Source organism: Trichoderma virens (assembly GCF_000170995.1).
Source record: "Trichoderma virens Gv29-8 chromosome Unknown TRIVIscaffold_92, whole genome shotgun sequence".
NCBI classification, from domain to species: Eukaryota; Fungi; Ascomycota; class Sordariomycetes; order Hypocreales; family Hypocreaceae; genus Trichoderma; species Trichoderma virens.
Genome location: NW_014013657.1, coordinates 1,644,839 through 1,664,285, shown reverse-complemented (window position 1 = coordinate 1,664,285; position 19,447 = coordinate 1,644,839). Strand labels below are relative to the sequence as shown.

The following is a 19,447-nucleotide window of genomic DNA, read 5'->3' as shown; positions in this document are numbered from 1 at the left end:
ACATACTGATAATACCGAGGACGTGGAGTTATAAACAAGAACCAGGCGATTTCTATGCCAGTGCTACCCTGTAGCTCCGTGCAAAGCGTCACGTAGTTTGCATTGAACAATTGATAGACCTTTTAATACGGGCCATTGTGATTATATGTTAGATGGTGAATTTTTATAATTGCTCCAGCTAGTTTGAATGGTATGATATTGAGTCTCCTCTCTTTCTTTTCTTACTTGGCTACTTGGGCACATCGCAAAAGACGTCCCTACCCCACGTCAAACGTTAAAACGTCACGAAAATTGGGCGGTGCGGGGAGATTTTTTTTGTTTTTGTCCTGCACCCTACTAGCTACGGTCTGTAGGCATGAGAGATTCAATATTAGTCCACCTGGGCAGCCCAATGTCTTGAAGCTCACGGCAGCAACATCACTCTACAACATTTCCACCAAATACTGAAGATAAATTACTTTACTAACTACATGTAGTTTTCACTGCCATAGAGGTCCTACATGTTTATGCCGATAAACCCTCTGAGCATGAGCTGCGAGGCAAGGAACCCTGGGAGAACGATGGCAGAGAGTCCAAAGATAAGCTCTAGACTCTCATTCTAACAACCTGAGAGCGAGATTGTTTCTGGCGGTGAGTTCAATGCTATCAATAGCTTTTTTTAGTCATGATCAGGAGATGGAATATATTAAAGTGGCTTGAGCGGCTGAGACCAATACACCAATAAAGGTAGGCCGCATACCAGCCGCCCTGGGGCCGCACCCGAGAGAGCACACCAATATCAAGTACAATCGTGCATGCAACTTGGATTGGCCGAGTTTCTTGGCGTCCACCGCATCTGGAGGGTGTTGTGCCCGTTTTGTCGATGAGTGTGATGAACGTACATTCAACCATACGTAAACATGGCCGCATGCTCTTGGTCATGCAGGGCTCGGTATCAAGTGAGACTATTCATTTTCCATATACAATCTCGGTAGATACGCCACAAAACCCCTTTATAGCCATGTAATAGATAGGTCCAGTCACTTCTCATTGAGACAGCTAGTCGTGGCATGTATTGCTGCTCCTTGATACTGCTAGTTTGACTCAGATGCAATGCTGAAGGAGAAGGGGCAGGGGATCAAAGGCGGCTGCGAAGGCTCGCTACACATACTCTGCATTAGCCAGCGCAGAGCAACCCCAGTTTCAGCAGCTTCTCTGGAGTTGACGATTGTTTGGATTCGCTGCCTTCCCTGGTCGTCACATACTGGGCGCAACTAGTTCTATGCACTTCGTATCGAACAATGGTTGCGCTCTCATCACAGCACGCATCACCCCGAAAGCGGATGATGTTAAGCCCAATGTGGTGCTGCTGGGTTCAAGACGAGACTCGGGCGCTCCCCAAGGCAGCCATTCATGACGGCGAGGCGCAATTCTGTGTGTTCAGCTGCATGAGCGTACATACTGTATCCATTACTACGTGGATGTTCAAGTGCATGTAAACGATAACGCAGAGCTGCTGACAGGGGGGAGACTAGTGTCTGTTGCTGGCAAGGATAGGACTGCTGATAAGTTCGTAAGTCGGTGCGGCTGATTGTCCCCTTGGCTCGATTCCGCGTGGATAAGAGATCGGCTGGGATGCCCCGAGAGTGGGAATTGACGGACGGGATGTCGTTGGGCGGCATGGCGCAGTCTATTGGCCGCGGCGAAAAGCTCCTGGTCCAGCACCGCACATGTATCCATTCAACCATTGTCCACGTCCCAATGCTTGCACGTACTTGTACAACCACCGCTGGATCGCTTTTGCCGATACGAGATGCGGCCTGAGCGCCATGCATGAGCGAGGCCAGGCTCGGAACAAATCTCTTGCCCAGGACAGCTCTATTGCCCTTGGCATCACCAGATGGAGAAAACGAAGGGCAAGGGCCCGCACTGTCGACATCCGAGGCCTGCATTCCACGTGCCTGTGGTTGGTTCTTCTACTTGTAAGGTGGTGATACGATACGATACTGTGCGTGTACGGGCATTGCCCAGCATTAGGAAGTCGGCGGGTGTCGGCCAATAGACGCCCGGAGCATCGAAGGATGTGTATCTGGGCCCAAATCTCGCACCCAACAGTGGCAGCAATAGTAGGATTGAGCTGGCCGTGCATGAATTAGCCCTGTGGAATAGGCAATACCAAGCACTCGTAATAGCGAAGGAAAACGGTGGGTGCGCTACAGTGCCTCTACTGTACCTGTAATGCTCGTATGTGCTCGTATGCACAGGCAGAGACAGGAAACGAATCAACTGCACCGCCGTCTTTGTGCTTCCGGTGGCGGGGTGGTTTTCATGCAAGAGGGCATCCCAAGTGGCGGCAAGGGGAGGGGGCTATGAACAATTGGATGTCACGTCTCTGTTTTCTCTTCCCTTTTTCTCTTACTTTTCTCTTCCCCTTTTTTTCGTTTGTTTCCTTTCTTCTTCCTGTCCCTGGCATGATTAGTTTGAGCCGGTGCTGACCCCTCCGCCAGTAGAGTTTTGTTGTTGTTTTCTCAACCAAAAGCACAAAAGCAGAGACTCCGTGCATCATCGGTTGCCAAGACGGCGCGCGGAATCCACTGCCCACAAATAAGCACTTGGCAAGTGTCTGTCATTGTGTACTCGTACATAGTACCCAGGTACCTTGGCTCTGCAGACTGCGAGGGGAGCGTCTGCATGGGGTTTGGCTTGGGACAGGACCAGCGAGCTGGACACGCTCGGTTCGGTGCATTGCACTGGACTATTGCAGTACGATTACCAGCAGTACGAGTACATGTACTCGTACCATGTAATTGCCCACCTTAGTAGGTACCTAGGTAGGTAGGGAGTGCACAAGTACAAAGTAAGATGCATGACAAGACCAGGCCGTGCAAAGTCTATCTGGGCGAGCACGGGGGATTCCTTGCTCAGCAAGGCAGTAATAGTACCCAGTAGTATTATGCAGCATGTGCATACGAAGTACGGTAGCAGCACGGAGTATTACGAGTATTAGCTGTGTGTGTGTGTGTGTGGCTACCCTGGTTTTGTCGTTGGATGGTCAGTCGGCTTCCAAAAGCCGGCAGGACAAAATTAGAAATGCTCGCAAATGGCATGACGTTTTGGCCATTGATGTTATTACCGAACATGTACATGTACAGTGCATGTACTTGCTTGCTATAGTAGCATCCTCTCAGAGCAGCAGTTAGAGTAGCAGCAGCAGCAGCAAGGGAGAAAACAATGGAAGAAGCCAAGCGTCGTGGTAACAAGAAAAAAAAAACTCAACAGCATGTTTCAGGTCTCGCGCAATACATACTTTCTTTGTACTCGTACGCTCTCCGCTGATTGTTGCCCGTTCTGTTGTCAAGACTAAAAAAATGGCGTCGACTTGGCTGCCGCCGCCAATGAATCAAGCCCGAGTTTCCGTCCACACACCAAGCGGCCCTTTTTGTAATCCAATTTTTTAATTTTTATTTTTTTCACTGGCCTCTTCCTCGTGCCTTAGTTCAGCCTGAAGAGGGAACTGTGCCTGAGCCACCTCAGCTTCGGCCAATCCCCAGCTGGCTAGTCTTATCATGCATGTTGCAGCCTCCAGGGGAACGTTGCCAGAGACAAACTCCGTCAAAAGTCCCGATAGCCAGCCGACGAGCCTCGGTGTGCCTGATGAAAAGTCTAATATCAATATCATACCAGACTCGACTCCGTAGACTGGCTGGCTTTTGCTTCTACTTCAAGTCCCGTCATCATCCTAGCGCACTGAATCCGATCCGTACTTTGCTGGGAGATGCCCGCAGCGATCCTGGCCATGGATAGACAGGCTAGGATCTAAGCCTAAGCCTAAACTTTGATTCGCTCCATGTGCCGTGTCAATATTCTTGTGTGGATATTGCAGGGCCGTTGTGGCGCCCAGCACCTGAGGTCATTCTTGATTCTTGGTCCTTCAGCCCCACGACGCCGCGATAATATTGAATCGACTGACCCAATATTTATCCCGGGGGAGACAAGATACTCGTACAAGTGCGCCTGATTGCATGCCGCATCTTATCACACACATGCGGTGCTGTGGCCCAAGCATCTCCGGTGGCTGCACAGTCCCAGGCAGGCTCCCGGATGATCAAATAGTCGTACCACTGGGTGTTCAGCTGCTGCGGCGTGGGTGGTAGCATTGAAGTAATCCTCCTAGCCGGACACTCGTTTAGGCACCATCCAACGCATGCCCGATGCACAATGCGTTCAGGTTGTTGAGCTTTGGTGAAGCCGTAAGAAACCTTGGAACTTCTAGCCAATGCTACTAACCACTGCTAGTGCTTGTGCCTGTGTTGCTAGCCATGACTAGCACCGCTAGAGCATCGAAAGGATGGATGGCCCGGAGTGCCGAGCCGTGCCTCGTATTGCTGGCGCCAGTTGATGTGCTGTACCTGTACCTGTACTTGTGCCTGGCTGGATGGAATTTTTTTTTCTCTCTCTCGCATCCAGGGCTGGGCTACTATACCTTAGCACCTCCTGCTAGTACTGGGTGATATTCCCACCATCATCATAGCGCCGTGATCCAGCTCCCCCACTACCCGCAGCCTTCTATCGGGACGCTGTGGCTCTTCGCTGGCCTTGCGGGGGTCTCTCTTGGCTCCGGCATTGCAGGACGCCAGGTTTGCTCATGAGGTGATACGAAACGAAACGAAACGTCACGATGCTGAAGATGGCGTCTCGTGACCTGGCCTCTCTGTCCGTCTATTTGTCGCCCTGCTTCGGCTGGCTGCAGACTGCTGAAGACAACAAGAACCTGTCCCTGATATCGGCCACGTCCATCTAGCTCAGGCTGCTCGACTCCGGCTGACCGACCCTGGATCGAGACGGGGGGTGTGGCTCTCGCCTGCATACGCGCCCTACTGGATTCTGATTCTGCGTGGATGGACAAACAATTGCTCATGCGGCGGATCCAGCACCTCTGCCTGTGTGAGTGGCTCCTTGTCCCCTGCGCGCGCTTTGCTGGATAGCCTGGGATGGCATGATGGCCCAGCTCTTGGCTCAGGTCCAACCTTGGGCGAGTCTCGATCCTGGCCGTGTGAATACTAGGAAAACATGCTGGAACTATTATGCCAAGTCTCCGGCCTGCCGCCTCAGCCCCATTAGTCTCTTCCGAATCCCAGGTAGGTAGGCTCTTCTGTCCCTGGGCTGCCATCGCAGCAACTTTTCCTCGCCGAGTACAAGAAGCTGGGGGTTATCCGCAATTGGGCGTTGCTGTTCCTCTCTTCTCTCTCGTTCAACCCCTAAGCCGACTCTCATTTGGTTTGGGCTCTAATACATCACTCGTTTCGCTGTTGCCTCTTGCCATTGGCGAGAGCCACAATCTGCAACCATGAAGCCTTCTCCGGCGGCTTCCTACTTGTCGATCTCTCTGTTATCTCTGACGTCGTGCCACGCTCAGCTGCTCCAGAAGCGCGCTCTCGTTGCGCCGCCCTCGTTGGACAATGGCTGGACATATCAGGGATGCTACATGTATGGCGTCTTCCTTTCCCCTCTTGGCAAACTTTAGCTTGCATTTGCTGACTGGAGCAAAACAGCGATGTTGGACGTACAATTGGCGATGCGTCCATCACTGATGATGCAATGACCAACCAGGAATGCGCTACTTATTGTTTTGAGCATGACTTCCCTTATGCGGGAACGGAGTACTACACCCAATGCTACTGCGGCTCCAGCCTGGCAACGGGAGGTGTAAATACGACTGCGACGGACTGCAATACTCCATGCGGCGGCAACTCGACTGAGGCCTGCGGTGGCCCCAATCGGCTTACTCTGTATAAGACGGCTGAAATCACTGGTCCCCAGGTCAACCCGGGCCCCCCCGGATGGACGTCCAAGGGATGCTATTCGTAAGTTTGCGAGCCCTAAGCATGCAGCCAGATCCCAAGACCAAATCCAATCTTGCTAACACATGCTGGCAGCGAGGGCACCACTGGGCGAGCTTTGACGTTTGGCTATGGCGACGTTGCCAATAATCTGATGACCGTGGCCGTCTGTACAGCGGGATGTAAGGCTGCTGGATATACATTCGCTGGTGTCGAGTACGGCGGAGAGTGCTGTGAGTGGTCCAACGCCTGCCAAGCGGGCCACACCCCGTGTGTGACGGGGTGTGGTTTTCGTATTCTTTTGCTTCTTCCCCTCCAGATAACATAGCTGACCACTGATGATCCATTCCGACATGCAGACTGCGGCAAGACAATCTCCAATGGAGCGCTGCCGGCAACGAGCGGCTGCACTATGACCTGCAATGGCAACAGCACCGAGTACTGTGGAGGACCTGGCCACCTGAACATTTACAGCCTCGATTCCGTCAGGTAAGCAAACAGACGCAGGACGATGAATGAAGCTAGGATAGCGGCGATCCTTCGTATTGAGGCAATGCTAACCTGGCTTGTGCAGCTCCGGAACTGCTACCGGTACTGGTTCTGTGGCTCAGCCCAGCCAGACTGGTGTCTGTCCAGGCCAACCAGCTCTGGTGGGCAAGTACAACTGGTACGGCTGCTATACCGAAGGAACAAACTCACGAGCTCTCTCCGCAAAGACGTATGCGGATGACGCCATGACCTTGGAGAGCTGTGCAACCTTTTGCGCGGCATACACATACTTTGGTGTCGAGTACAGCCGAGAATGCTATTGCGGCAACTCCTTTGGCGCCGGCTCCAAGCTCACTACGGCATCCGACTGCAGCATGACTTGCAGTGGTCAGGACTGTGAATTCTGTGGTGCCGGCAACCGATTGTCCGTCTACTCGCTCAATGCTCCGGGCACGGGCACCTCGTCTGGAGGCCCCCTCCCCCCCTCCACCACTTCAGCCACGACGCAGCCGACGGGACTCCCTCAAGGATGGCAAGCCTATGGATGCTACGTCGACGGTGTTAACGGCCGCATTCTTAACACGCAGCTCCCCGACAATGATGACCTGACCCTCGAGTCCTGTGTTCAGTCCTGTGCTTCTCAAGGATTTACTATTGCTGGCGCCGAGTACTCCAAGCAGTGCTTCTGCGGTAACAACATCGTCAACGGCGGCGTCAAAGCTACTAACCAGGCCGACTGCAACACTCCTTGCTCCGGTGACGCATCCGAAAACTGCGGCGGCGGCGGCAGAATGAGCATCATTTCCAAGGGAGCACCGACAGTTGAGGCCCCTCCGGCCCCTGTCCAACACGTTGGCAACTGGACCTACCAGGGTTGCTACGAAGACAATGTCAACCAGCAACGTACCTTCTTCTGGCAGAACATCTTCGCCAACACCATGACCCCTGAGCAGTGCCTTAACCAGTGTGCCGCGTTTGGCTACATGGCTGGCGGCCTGGAGTATGGCCAGGAGTGCTACTGCGGTGACCCAGCGAACATCCAGACGGCTGGTGCTACTAAGAGGCCCGAGTCTGAGTGCGGCGTTCCCTGCCCGGGTAATGGCAGCGCTATCTGTGGTGGTGGTTCTCGCCTCAGCACCTATTTCTGGACCGGAACGCCCTTCTATTCTTGGAGCTTCCCGGAAGCTGGGACCGCGGCGGCTGGTTCTTATGAGCAGCTCATCGGTGGTGTCTGCATTCCCCTGATGACCACCCAGTCCATCACCGGCAAGGTCACCTTCCTTGAGAAATGGGGCACTGGTGAGCCCAACTCGACTGGTGCCTATGAGCTCGACCTGTCCCTCGTCAACCAGTACCAGCTTGCATGGCGAGAGATGCACGTCAAGACGGACATTTTCTGTGCCGGAGGCGTCACTCTTCCCGACAAGGCCGGCCGACAGCTTACTGTCGGAGGATGGTCTGGTGATTCCACTTATGGTGTCCGCCTGTATACTCCTGACGGCTCGGCTGGTGTCAACGGCACCAACGACTGGCAAGAGAACGTCGACATCCTGAAGCTTCAGAACGGTCGCTGGTACCCCACTGCCATGAACATGGCCAATGGCTCCGTGCTCGTCATCGGTGGTGAGACTGGATCCAACAGTGCTCCTGTCCCGACCCTCGAGATTCTCCCCTTTACGGGTACCGCACCGCTCTACATGGAGTGGCTTGAGCGTACCGACCCCAACAATTTGTATCCTTTCTGTACTGTCCTGCCCTCTGGTGGCATCTTTGTTGCCTACTGGAACGAGGCCCGTATCTTGGATGAGAACACCTTTGCCACTATCAAGACTCTGCCCAACATTCCTGGTTCCGTCAATGATCCTCTTGGTGGACGAACTTACCCTCTTGAGGGAACCGCTGTCTTGCTGCCCATGCACGCCCCCTTCACTGAGCCTCTCAACATCCTCATCTGCGGTGGTTCTACCGAGGGTGCCTCGAATGCTATAGATAACTGTGTCAGCACTTATCCCGATGCTGCCAACCCGACCTGGGCTCTTGAGCGTATGCCTTCCCAGCGAGTCATGCCTTGCATTGCTCCTCTTCCTGATGGCACCTACATTATCATGAACGGCGCTCACCACGGTGTTGCTGGATTCGGTCTGGCTACTAGCCCCAACCTGAACGCCCTCCTCTACGACCCTCAGAAGCCCCTCGGCTCCCGTATCACCGTTATGGCGAACACTACCGTCGCTCGTCTGTACCACTCTGAGGCCATTACCCTGCTGGATGGCCGTGTGCTTGTTTCTGGCTCTGACCCGCAGGATGACGTTAACCCTGAGGAGTACCGTGTTGAGACCTTCACCCCCCCTTACCTGAAGAGCGGCAAGCCTCGCCCAAGCTTCACCATCACCAACAAGGACTGGGGCTACAACAAGCCCATCACCGTCACCCTCGGTGCCGCTGCTCGAAATGGCGCCATCCAGGCTTCTCTGCTTGGTGCCGTCACCAGCACTCATGGTAACTCCATGGGAGCTCGCACTCTCTTCCCTGCCATATCATGCCAAGGCACCGCTTGCACTATCACGTCTCCCCCATCCAAGTACATTGCTCCTCCTGGCTGGTATCAGCTCTACATTCTGGATGGCGGAATCCCCGCCGTTGGTGTCTATGTCCGCATCGGCGGTGACCCGGCCCAGGTCGGTAACTGGCCTAAGGGCACTGGCTTCACAACTCCAGGTGTTTAATTTCAATTGTTGGATTGTTTAATGTTTCTTGTTTTGGATATGACGGATGTTTTAAACTTTTTAAACTATTCTTATGTAGAAACTTGGTTGAAGGAACGTGGGATTAGGCTTGCCTGGAATTCAAAGGCAACCCATGGGTAATAGAATTGGGAAGGGAGGAAAAGGGCACAGAGACAAAACAGAAATAATATACCCTTAAGAACACGGTTTCGTTCAGACGGTAGCTATGAGGGTGATGGTGAGCTTGTCGGTATATGTCATTTTTGAATGTACGAATGCAAATTATTTTTGTTATTCCTGATTACCGGATTTGGTGATGTGACAATAACCTTTTGTACTCCGTAATTGAGATGATTTAATAATTGTAAGCATATAAACGCTGTCCTGAGCTGTCGTATATCATATTTTGTTTTAGGTGACCCTACACTCCCGTTCCTGAGTTGCGGCCGCACAGGGACAAGTAGTGATGTTGCGCTATTCTTCCTCTTCGGCGACGTCTATTGTGTATCGCATCAGGCCATTCAATGATTTAATTGGCTTAATATTTAATTTGTATGATATTGAATTAAGAGAATTAAAAAGATGAAAATACAAGTTCCTCTAGATATACGTAGGTAGTAATTGATAACAATACCATGCGTCGTATTTTGTATGCAGCAAAGCAACGTCTATTTGCTGGGCGCTGGCGAAGCACGTGACCCGCATGCTTTCCTCTTCGGCCTCCAAATTTCGGCCGACATGGGTAAAATCAACGCCGCTGACAACGACGAGATCGGACTTTTCTCGCCCTCCAACAACCCCTTCAAAAAAGAGCCTCAGCGGCAGTCCACGTCTCCCCGCGTCCCGAACCATCTCTCATCCATCCTCTCCAAAATGGCTGCCCTCGCAAAGGCCATCAACGCCAAGATCCGGTCCAACCCGATGCTGAGCTATGTCTGCACGACTCGTACGTGTCAAACCTTCTCGAGTTTCTTTGTTTTCTACATCGGGACCCAAAAAAAGGCGCCTGGGTGCGCGGCTGTGAGGGGAATCGTCTTTGGGCGATAAATCGCGCCAAATGCCTCTTGCTCGATTTTCTCGCGCTCGCTTCTTCCCCAGATGCGGTGCCCTTTGCCAAGCACCCCGGGCGAACTTGAACATGTCTGGTTCCCAGGGAATCCATAAGCTAACATTACCTCGCAAATAGACTTCTGGGGACCTGTATCGAACTTTGGCATTCCAATTGCCGCCGTTTTGGACACTCAGAAGAGCCCTGACCTGTAAGAAAGCTCTCCCTACAGCTCCGATACGCTGTCCCGCCGATACCGGCTTATTTGCTTATCTCCGTGGTTTTGTTATATAGGATCTCCGGACAGATGACCGCTGCCCTTTGCGTCTACTCTGCGACTTTCATGCGATACTCTCTTGCCGTCTCCCCCAAAAACTACCTCCTGTTCGGATGCCACGTCATCAACGAGGCCGCGCAGCTGACCCAGGGCTACCGATACCTGTCATGGCACCAATGGGGTGGAAAAGAGAAGGCAGCGTTGGAAGCGGGTGCTGAGGCTGGCAAACAGACGGCTCCTGCTAAATAATCAACACCAAAAGGGGAACTTGTTTGAGCAATGGGACTGAGATAATGAACCGATGGATAGGGTCACGCGGAAGAAGTAGGAAGGAAGACACATTTCGCGGCATGATACCGCGGGGGGACCGGGTTGATGAGAAGCTAATCTGAGGAAGTCGCATCTCGAGACTAGGAGTTTTCAGTGACTTATAGACTCTCTCTTATGTGCTGAAGATTTGTAGTCGTTGGGCCATATGCTTGTATATCCGGATGCTTTGTTGAAGAGGTTTGAGTGTTTAAGGCGGTTGGACAAAACAGCAAGGCTGGATAATAGAAACGGACCAATGCTTGAATCGTGGACTCTATATAAGGTGACTTGAACATTTCGTCTTACAACCTACCTAGCAATAGCTCTAGAAGCAACATGTGATAACACGTGGTTTGTGCCTTGCATTATCTGTACTAGGCCCCAAGCGGTGGTATGCAGCGAATAGAGATCGGATCTGGAGGTGATACAATTCAAAGGGGGAGGCATCACGGCACCTATTGTTTCAAGGAAGAAGTGACGCTGTCTCCAAACATCTCCTGGATAGGGAAATGGTAGGCATGTGACCTTGGTAGGCATAGTATGGTTGCTACTTTGGGCTTTGCGTCATGTGGGCCAAGCTACAGTGACAGGAGAGAAGGTGGCTGACACGCTCCTGTTTTCTAGAAAGAAAAAAAGGAGAAAAAGATTAAAGATGACGGGATCCAGGAAGATCCCATGACGGAGCACAGAGTACATGGAACAAGTACATGATGTACGCGGGCCTGGCTGGGCTGAGACTCGGGACTTGCAAGTGGCCGCCCGAGGCTATCCTCTTTTAACCGGGGTTAAGACTGGCTAAGAATTGGTGACAAGATGTTTGATATGAGGTATTACAATGGGCTTGATGGATAATCCAGTGTTGACTAATATATAGGGGATCTAGCCAATCAAGGTTGGTGGGAATGATGGATGGTTGGTGGAACGATTCATGTGCTGCTTGTTGAGACAGTCTTGGAGGAGGTGTATACACACACGAGCAGAAGGAGAATGATTAACCTCTCAAGAGATCAGCACAATGCTAGCTTGGAATTGCCAGAGTGGCTGATACTACGGCCAAGCCAAGAGTTTCAATTTCGGTGACTATGACTTATGACTTATTCCAGCTTCAGTCTACGTTACATACGCTGAGCCAATGGAGGATCCGACGTCGGAGAAAGCTCGCCCTTTGGCAATGGCTGGCTGTTCAACAATCTTGGACTCCGTCCGGAGAGGCTAAAGATGCAAGGCGGATGATTGCAATTCGCTCGATTCGATTTAGGCGACGGGATTTGTCTTGGGATAGCGATAACCTGGCGCGCTAATCGGCCTTGTGGGATACGGATATGAAAGAAAAAAAAAAAAAAAAAAAAAAAAATCTTCAACTAAAGTGACCAGATCCCAAAATTGTGTCACAGCAGCCAGGGGGGCCAATAAGCCGACTTCAGGCGCCATTTAATACCTCCACCCAGCGCTAGATGGCGATATCCAGTTGATGGCTGAGGGTAGTGCAAGTCGGCTTCTTGCGCCGAACTCGAGCTAGGCGGGGAGCTCATTCGTCAGCTGGGTTGGGGGGCTTTTTAGATCTCGGGTTGCATCTCACGTTCCTTATTGCACACGGAGTACATCTGCAAGATGTGCCGCCACGACTAGATCGGCCTCGAGCTACTACTAATCTACTAATACACTGCAGTACCTGAGAATACGGGGTCCAAGATGCGACGGATCCGAAGACGGATCCAGCAACACCCTCGGGCCGGCGTTACGACACCAATTACGTTAGGCACTTCCTCCGAGCCGAGCAGATGGCCAACAGGAGGCGGCAGCGCGGCTCAAGCGATGCTGCAACGGATGATCATCACGCGGACTGGCGAAAATGATCGGGCAGGACGAAGTGAAGTCGTGTCGACATTTTCCGAGTTTATTGCTGAGTGAGCATCAGCCGCGTCTAGGCGAGCTCTCGCGAAAACCAGCAGCTTCTCATCCTCGGCAAAGCCATGCCAGCAGAGAGGACGCGAGTGAGGAGTGAGGGGGTCTTGCCCAATGGCCCAATGGACCAAAGGCAGCGCCGGGATTGGATTGGTGAGACGGCGTGGGCGTCATCTGGGACGGAGTTCATGCACGATCCAGATCCAAAGTGCTTGCGGACGGATTACGTATCTTGGTTTGGTGGTGCGCGTGGAATTCGCAGCGGCAAGCACTTCTAGCTCCGGACGAGACGAGCCAATTCTGTGCTACTCGTAGTCTATGTCCAGGAGCCACTCGAGGGAAAATCCCAACCTTGGAAAGCAACTGCGACAACGGCGGCTGATGCCATGTTGCCTCAACTCCATCTCTCTCAGCAAGCCTTCTTGGCCTGGTGGATACGAATCTGGTAGTATCTCGCACAGTCCGCTAGGCCGGTATGCGCAGATTTAGTACCCAGGACGCCGCAGAAAAGAGCACAGGCATCCCGCTCTGGGGACGAAGCTTAATGTAACAGCGCCAAACTTGTAAGAGGCTGCGTTATCCCGGGAGGCTGATTGGCCCGAGGGAAAGGCTCCGCCCGTTTGAGCTGGAATCGTCGAGCTAATGGTGATACAGCGTGTTAGTGGTAACGATCAAGCTTAGCCCCCAAATGGTGGGAGTACAATCTGGTATGTAATGGGAATGACTCTGCACATTGGTGTGCTAGCACATGATAAGATGGTGTAAGAAGAGCATGACGGAATAATAGAGGCAAGAAAGAAAAACCTGGAAGAGAGATATTTTCGAGACACACATTGAAGTGTCATAGTCAACAATATCCAACCGTAAAAATTTTCAGGCGGGCGCAGGGCTTGGTTGACAAGCTCCTCTCCCCCCTCATCTGGGTTGTGCTATGTCTGGTTGCAGCCAAGCCTCGCTGGTCAAACATGAGATCAAACATTCATGTCTCTTCTGTTGCAGGTCTCACCGGCAGATCCATCAGCTGACCAGAGGCTATTGGAAAGCTGAGACAAGCTGCGATGCTTGATCCTGTTCTGTTGCCCACTCACCACTGCATCCAACACCATTTTGCTCGACGCCGTAGCCGCCATATTCCAGATTCATGCCCCTCCCTTATACCGCCAATCTTGGCCCAGGGAGAACAGCCGCTACAGCAAATAACGTAAGGACGCATCTGCCCCAGGCCATGTGTTCGCGTGGGCGAGCCAGAGTGGGCGCCCGTCGAGAGAGTCTGTGTCACGACGGCATGTTTGGCGTCTCGAGTTGCTGAGCTCGGTCCACTCTCGCTCCTGCTCGCGGTGGCTCGGAGATTTTGGTTCTGGCTTCCGCGGGGGATCAAGATGCTCCTGGATTCTGCGTGCCCTGTTGGGTTGGATCAAATGCGTGTTAGATCCCCGCCATGGATGGGTGGATGGATGGATGGATGGGATTGATAGTATCAACTGCCTATACCTTGATAGCACCCGCTGCTGCTGTCCATACCAATTTAGTCGTTGGAAACCTGGAAGGGAGGCACAGTGCCCAGTTAGTGGTTGAGTGACCTCCTCTCCCAAGCAATCAGCGTCACAAGCCGCTGAAGCTTTGACTTTCCCGGCGCTCGTTTCTGTGACTCGACCCCACCCCCCACCTTCGACAGCACCCCGCCAGCCATTCCTCCCCCCAAGCTAAACCGGCCGAGCTTTTGCGTTCTCTCTTAAAAAGCAGCCGATCCGGCCATTTCCCTCGAGCTGTCTTTTTGTTGAGCTGCTCTCTTTTCCTCTCTTCATATCCTTTTTCTGGGCCAGTATCTTTTCCTTTTGCTTGAGCTTGAGCCGACCTGCCCACCATGGCTGGCACTCCGTCTCCTCACCCTCAGCAGGCGCTGACCTTCAACGATGTCTTCGAGGACGACGACATCGATGAGCCCAAGGAGGCGCAGACCATCCACCACATCCGCGCAAACTCCAGCATCATGCAACTGAAGAAGATTCTCGGTGAGTCGCGGCTTCAGAGGCGTCCCGCCCAAGCCAATTGGCGCGAGACAGAGCCGACAAGAGCCTGTTACTGACGTGTGCCCGCTGCGCTGAATAGTTGCCAACCGTGGTGAAATCCGTAAGTCAAACCTCAATACAATAACCCCACCATAGCTGGTCGCGTTCTTGCTAACACCCTCGCAGCCATCAGAGTACGTTGAACCAGGAAAACAACTCCGAGCCATGATTATTCCTATCCCCCCTTGTAGCGACGCATTTCAGTTGCACTAACGCGCATTTGCGCATCGCGAATAGATTTTCAGAACAGTCAGTCGTCCCTCTGTCCGCCGTTGCCGCAAGAAATGCTTACCCCTCCTCGCAGGCCCACGAACTGTCATTACACACAATCGCTGTCTTCAGGTGAATAATAGAAATCTCGATGAAATAACCTTGACGCGATCTTCAAAAACAGCAGCTGACTCTTTTTTTTTCTTCGTCAAAAGTTATGAGGACCGACTCTCCATGCACCGTCAGAGTATGAAGACCTCACCTTACATGTGCCCCGCCGCATCGCGCTGCTTGTACTGACTACTTTTTCCCAGAGGCCGATGAAGCCTACGTCATTGGCAAGCGAGGCCAGTACACCCCTGTCGGAGCTTATCTCGCTGGCGACGAGATCATCAAGATTGCTGTTGAGCACGGCGCTCAGCTGGTTCATCCTGGTTAGTTTTTCTCCCTGCGTTCTTCTTTTCTCTTTTTTGAGAGGGAATAATTCTTTATTTACATATTCCGGTGCTAATTTCATTTAGGATACGGTTTCCTGTCTGAGAACGCCGAATTCGCCCGCAACGTCGAGAAGGCTGGTCTGATTGTAAGTCTTTACAACCTCTTCTAGCAATGTTTTTTTTAAAGGAAAAAAAAAAAAAAAAAAAAAAAAAAAAAAAAAAAAATTCCAGCTAACATTGATGCCCACTGTAGTTCGTTGGCCCTACTGCCGATGTCATTGATGCCCTTGGTGACAAGGTCTCGGCCCGCAAGCTTGCCATTGCAGCTGGTGTCCCCGTCGTCCCCGGTACTGAGGGCGCCGTTGAGAAGTACGAGGAGGTCAAGACCTTCACCGACAAGTATGGCTTCCCCATCATCATCAAGGCTGCCTACGGTGGTGGTGGCCGTGGTATGCGAGTTGTTCGTGATGCCGAGAGCCTGAAGGAGAGCTTCGAGCGAGCTACTTCCGAGGCCAAGACTGCCTTTGGCAACGGCACCGTCTTCGTCGAGCGATTCCTCGACAAGCCAAAGCACATTGAGGTCCAGCTGCTTGGTGACAACCACGGCAACATTGTCCACTTGTACGAGCGTGACTGCTCCGTGCAGCGCCGACACCAGAAGGTCGTCGAGATTGCTCCGGCCAAGGATCTCCCCCCCGAAGTCCGCGATGCCATCCTCAACGATGCCGTCAGGCTGGCCAAGTCTGTCAACTACCGCAATGCAGGCACTGCGGAGTTTTTGGTTGACCAGATGAACCGCTACTACTTCATCGAGATCAACCCCCGTATTCAGGTCGAGCACACCATCACTGAAGAGATCACCGGCATTGATATTGTCGCTGCCCAGATCCAGATCGCTGCTGGTGCTACTCTTGCCCAGCTTGGTCTTACTCAGGACCGAATCTCCACCCGTGGCTTTGCTATTCAATGCCGTATCACCACCGAAGATCCCGCTGAGAACTTCCGACCGGACACCGGAAAGATCGAGGTCTACCGATCTGCTGGTGGTAACGGTGTTCGTCTTGATGGTGGCAACGGCTTTGCTGGTGCCGTCATCACTCCTCACTACGACTCCATGTTGGTCAAGTGCACGGTATGTAGCCTCTGCTTCAGTCCCCCATTTCAGCAACGCATTTGCTAACAACAAATAGGCCCATGGAAGCACTTACGAAATTGCCCGCAGAAAGGTCCTCCGTGCCCTCATTGAGTTCCGTATTCGCGGTGTCAAGACCAACATTCCCTTCCTCGCTTCTCTTCTGACCCACCCTACTTTTATTGATGGAAATTGCTGGACAACCTTCATCGACGATACCCCGCAGCTGTTCGACCTCGTGGGCGGCCAGAACCGTGCACAGAAGCTGTTGGCCTACCTTGGAGATGTTGCCGTCAACGGCAGCTCTATCAAGGGCCAGATTGGTGAGCCCAAGTTCAAGGGCGAGATCATCCCCCCTGAGCTCTTCACTTCCTCTGGCGAGAAGATTGACGTCAGCCAGCCCTGCCAGAAGGGTTGGAGAAAGATCATTCTTGAGCAAGGTCCTAAGGCCTTTGCCAAGGCTGTTCGCGAGTACAAGGGAACCCTTCTCATGGACACCACATGGCGAGATGCCCACCAGTCTCTGCTGGCTACCCGAGTCCGAACTATTGATCTCCTCGGCATCGCCAAGGAAACCAGTCACGCACTCCACAACCTCTACAGTTTGGAGTGCTGGGGTGGTGCCACTTTTGATGTTGCCCTGAGATTCCTCTACGAGGATTCATTCGACCGTCTGCGCAAAATGCGAGAGCTGGTCCCCAACATCCCCTTCCAGATGCTTCTTCGTGGAGCCAACGGTGTGGCGTACTCTTCGCTGCCCGACAACGCCATTGACCACTTTGTCGAGCAGGCCAAGAAGAACGGTATCGACATTTTCCGAGTCTTTGATGCCTTGAACGACATCACCCAGCTGGAAGTTGGTATCAAGGCCGTTCACAAGGCTGGCGGTGTTGTTGAGGGTACCGTGTGCGTGTCTGGTGATATGCTCAACCCCACCAAGAAGTACAACCTTGCCTACTACATTGACCTTGTCGATAAGCTGGTTGCCCTCGATATCCACGTTCTCGGTATCAAGGATATGGCCGGTGTGCTGAAGCCCCATGCTGCCGAGCTCCTGATTGGAAGCATCCGCAAGAAGTACCCCGATCTGCCAATCCACGTTCACACCCACGACTCTGCTGGAACGGGTGTTGCCTCCATGGTTGCTTGTGCCAAGGCTGGTGCCGATGCTGTCGATGCTGCCACCGACAGCCTCTCTGGAATGACCTCCCAGCCTAGCATCAACGCCATTCTTGCCTCTTTGGAGGGTACCGATCTTGACCCCGGTCTGGACCACAAGCAAGTCCGAGCTCTGGACACATACTGGTCTCAGCTGCGTCTGCTCTACTCCCCCTTCGAGGCCCATCTTGCCGGACCCGATCCCGAGGTTTACGAGCACGAGATTCCTGGTGGACAGCTGACCAACATGATGTTCCAGGCTTCGCAGCTCGGTCTTGGATCTCAGTGGCTTGAGACCAAGAAGGCTTATGAACATGCCAACGACTTGCTTGGCGATATTGTCAAGGTTACCCCCACCTCCAAGGTTGTTGGTGATCTTGCCCAGTTCATGGTTTCCAACAAGCTGTCTCCCGAGGATGTCAAGGCTCGTGCTTCCGAGCTCGACTTCCCCGGCTCGGTGCTTGAATTCTTTGAAGGTCTGATGGGCCAACCCTACGGCGGCTTCCCTGAGCCTCTCCGTACGAATGCCCTCCGTGGACGACGGAAGCTTGACAAGCGCCCTGGTCTCTACCTCGACCCCATCGACTTTGTCAAGGTCAAGCGTGAAATGGGCAAGAAATTTGGCGCGCCCATCACCGAGTGCGACATTGCCTCGTACATCATGTACCCCAAGGTCTTTGAGGACTACAAGAAGATCACTGCTGAGTTTGGCGACCTGTCAGTTGTGCCAACTCGATACTTCCTTTCTCGACCCGAGATTGGAGAAGAGTTTAACGTGGAGCTCGAGAAGGGCAAGGTCCTCATTCTTAAGCTCCTTGCCATTGGTCCTCTGAGCGAACAGACTGGCCTCCGTGAGGTCTTCTTTGAGATGAACGGCGAGGTCCGACAGGTTACTGTCGCCGACAAGAAGGCTGCTGTTGAGAACATTAGCCGCCCCAAGGCTGATCCTGGTGACTCCAGCCAGGTCGGTGCCCCGATGTCTGGTGTTTTGGTTGAGCTTCGTGTTCACGAAGGCTCTGAAGTCAAGAAGGGTGACCCTCTTGCTGTTCTGTCAGCCATGAAGATGGTACGATTCCCCTTGCCCCTTTAATTCCGTGATAGAATGTTGCTAACTGTGACGACAGGAAATGGTTATCTCAGCACCCCATAGTGGAAAGGTTGCCAGTCTGCAAGTCAAGGAGGGCGACTCTGTCGACGGCTCAGACTTGGTCTGCCGAATCACAAAGTCCTAAGTTGGTTACAAAAGCGCATGTGGGAGGGTTGTCTGAAATTCTATGGTGCTTATGAACGGGCTGTTTGGACCGGGCAAACAGGTAAAAAAAAATTACTCCCCTAAGAAGCAGCACAGCTGGCGTGTGATGGAGAAGAAATTGGTTATCGGCATCGTTATTCAGTATGACTATACATTAAGGATATGAAATACAAGTCCAGTAAAACATTTGGCCCCTTAATACAGGTCCCTTAACTTTTCCAGCAAGATAAGAGGTGTTCCGCATACGTCTTGACTAAACGTAAATTAACAGTAATTATGAAATAACATATGACCACCAAGGACATAAAGCAGGGAAAGCAAGCATATTGAAGAGAGTCTCGATTGTCCGTCTCTTGTGATTAAGTCATTCTACAGCTCTCAGCTTGCTGTGTCTCCTGGAGATAGATGAGTCGGAACTGTTGCACAATATGGACGGTACGGGCTGCATAGGATGGCATGGTGATTTAGTGGCGATAAGCGGTGACGGATAGGGCCCCGGATGGCGTGTCCAAGCTGCTCCTGCTGTTGAGCAGAATCAGTGTGGCTCTCAGGGAGACAAACTAGCAGATAATAGGGGGATTGCACGGCTGGGCGGTGGCCTGGTCTGTATGGAATG

At 52.5% G+C, this 19,447-nt stretch overlaps 3 protein-coding genes across 3 annotated transcripts; all 3 read left to right on the top strand.

Moving 5' to 3' along the window:
• Positions 1–5,263: 5,263 nt before the first annotated feature.
• Positions 5,264–9,327, top strand: TRIVIDRAFT_74348 (uncharacterized protein; the record flags this gene model as incomplete). The annotated part of the gene is made up of 5 exons (XM_014094437.1): positions 5,264–5,466; positions 5,532–5,843; positions 5,916–6,052; positions 6,179–6,308; positions 6,394–9,327. The coding sequence occupies 5 exons, from the start codon at positions 5,327–5,329 to the stop codon at positions 9,032–9,034; spliced, it is 3,360 nt and encodes a 1,119-aa protein (XP_013949912.1).
• Positions 9,328–9,907: 580 nt separating this feature from the next.
• TRIVIDRAFT_9518 (uncharacterized protein) lies at positions 9,908–10,569 on the top strand (the record flags this gene model as incomplete). The annotated part of the gene is made up of 3 exons (XM_014093935.1): positions 9,908–9,980; positions 10,221–10,293; positions 10,377–10,569. Coding segments are annotated over 3 exons (339 nt in total), but the record flags the coding sequence as incomplete, so codon positions are not given.
• Positions 10,570–14,404: 3,835 nt separating this feature from the next.
• On the top strand, positions 14,405–19,054 carry TRIVIDRAFT_79975 (uncharacterized protein; the record flags this gene model as incomplete). The annotated part of the gene is made up of 11 exons (XM_014094436.1): positions 14,405–14,585; positions 14,683–14,703; positions 14,769–14,776; positions 14,880–14,891; positions 14,947–14,984; positions 15,068–15,099; positions 15,167–15,286; positions 15,374–15,435; positions 15,543–16,421; positions 16,480–18,645; positions 18,704–19,054. 11 exons carry the CDS (start codon positions 14,438–14,440, stop codon positions 18,809–18,811), a joined length of 3,594 nt encoding a protein of 1,197 aa, XP_013949911.1.
• Positions 19,055–19,447: the final 393 nt, after the last annotated feature.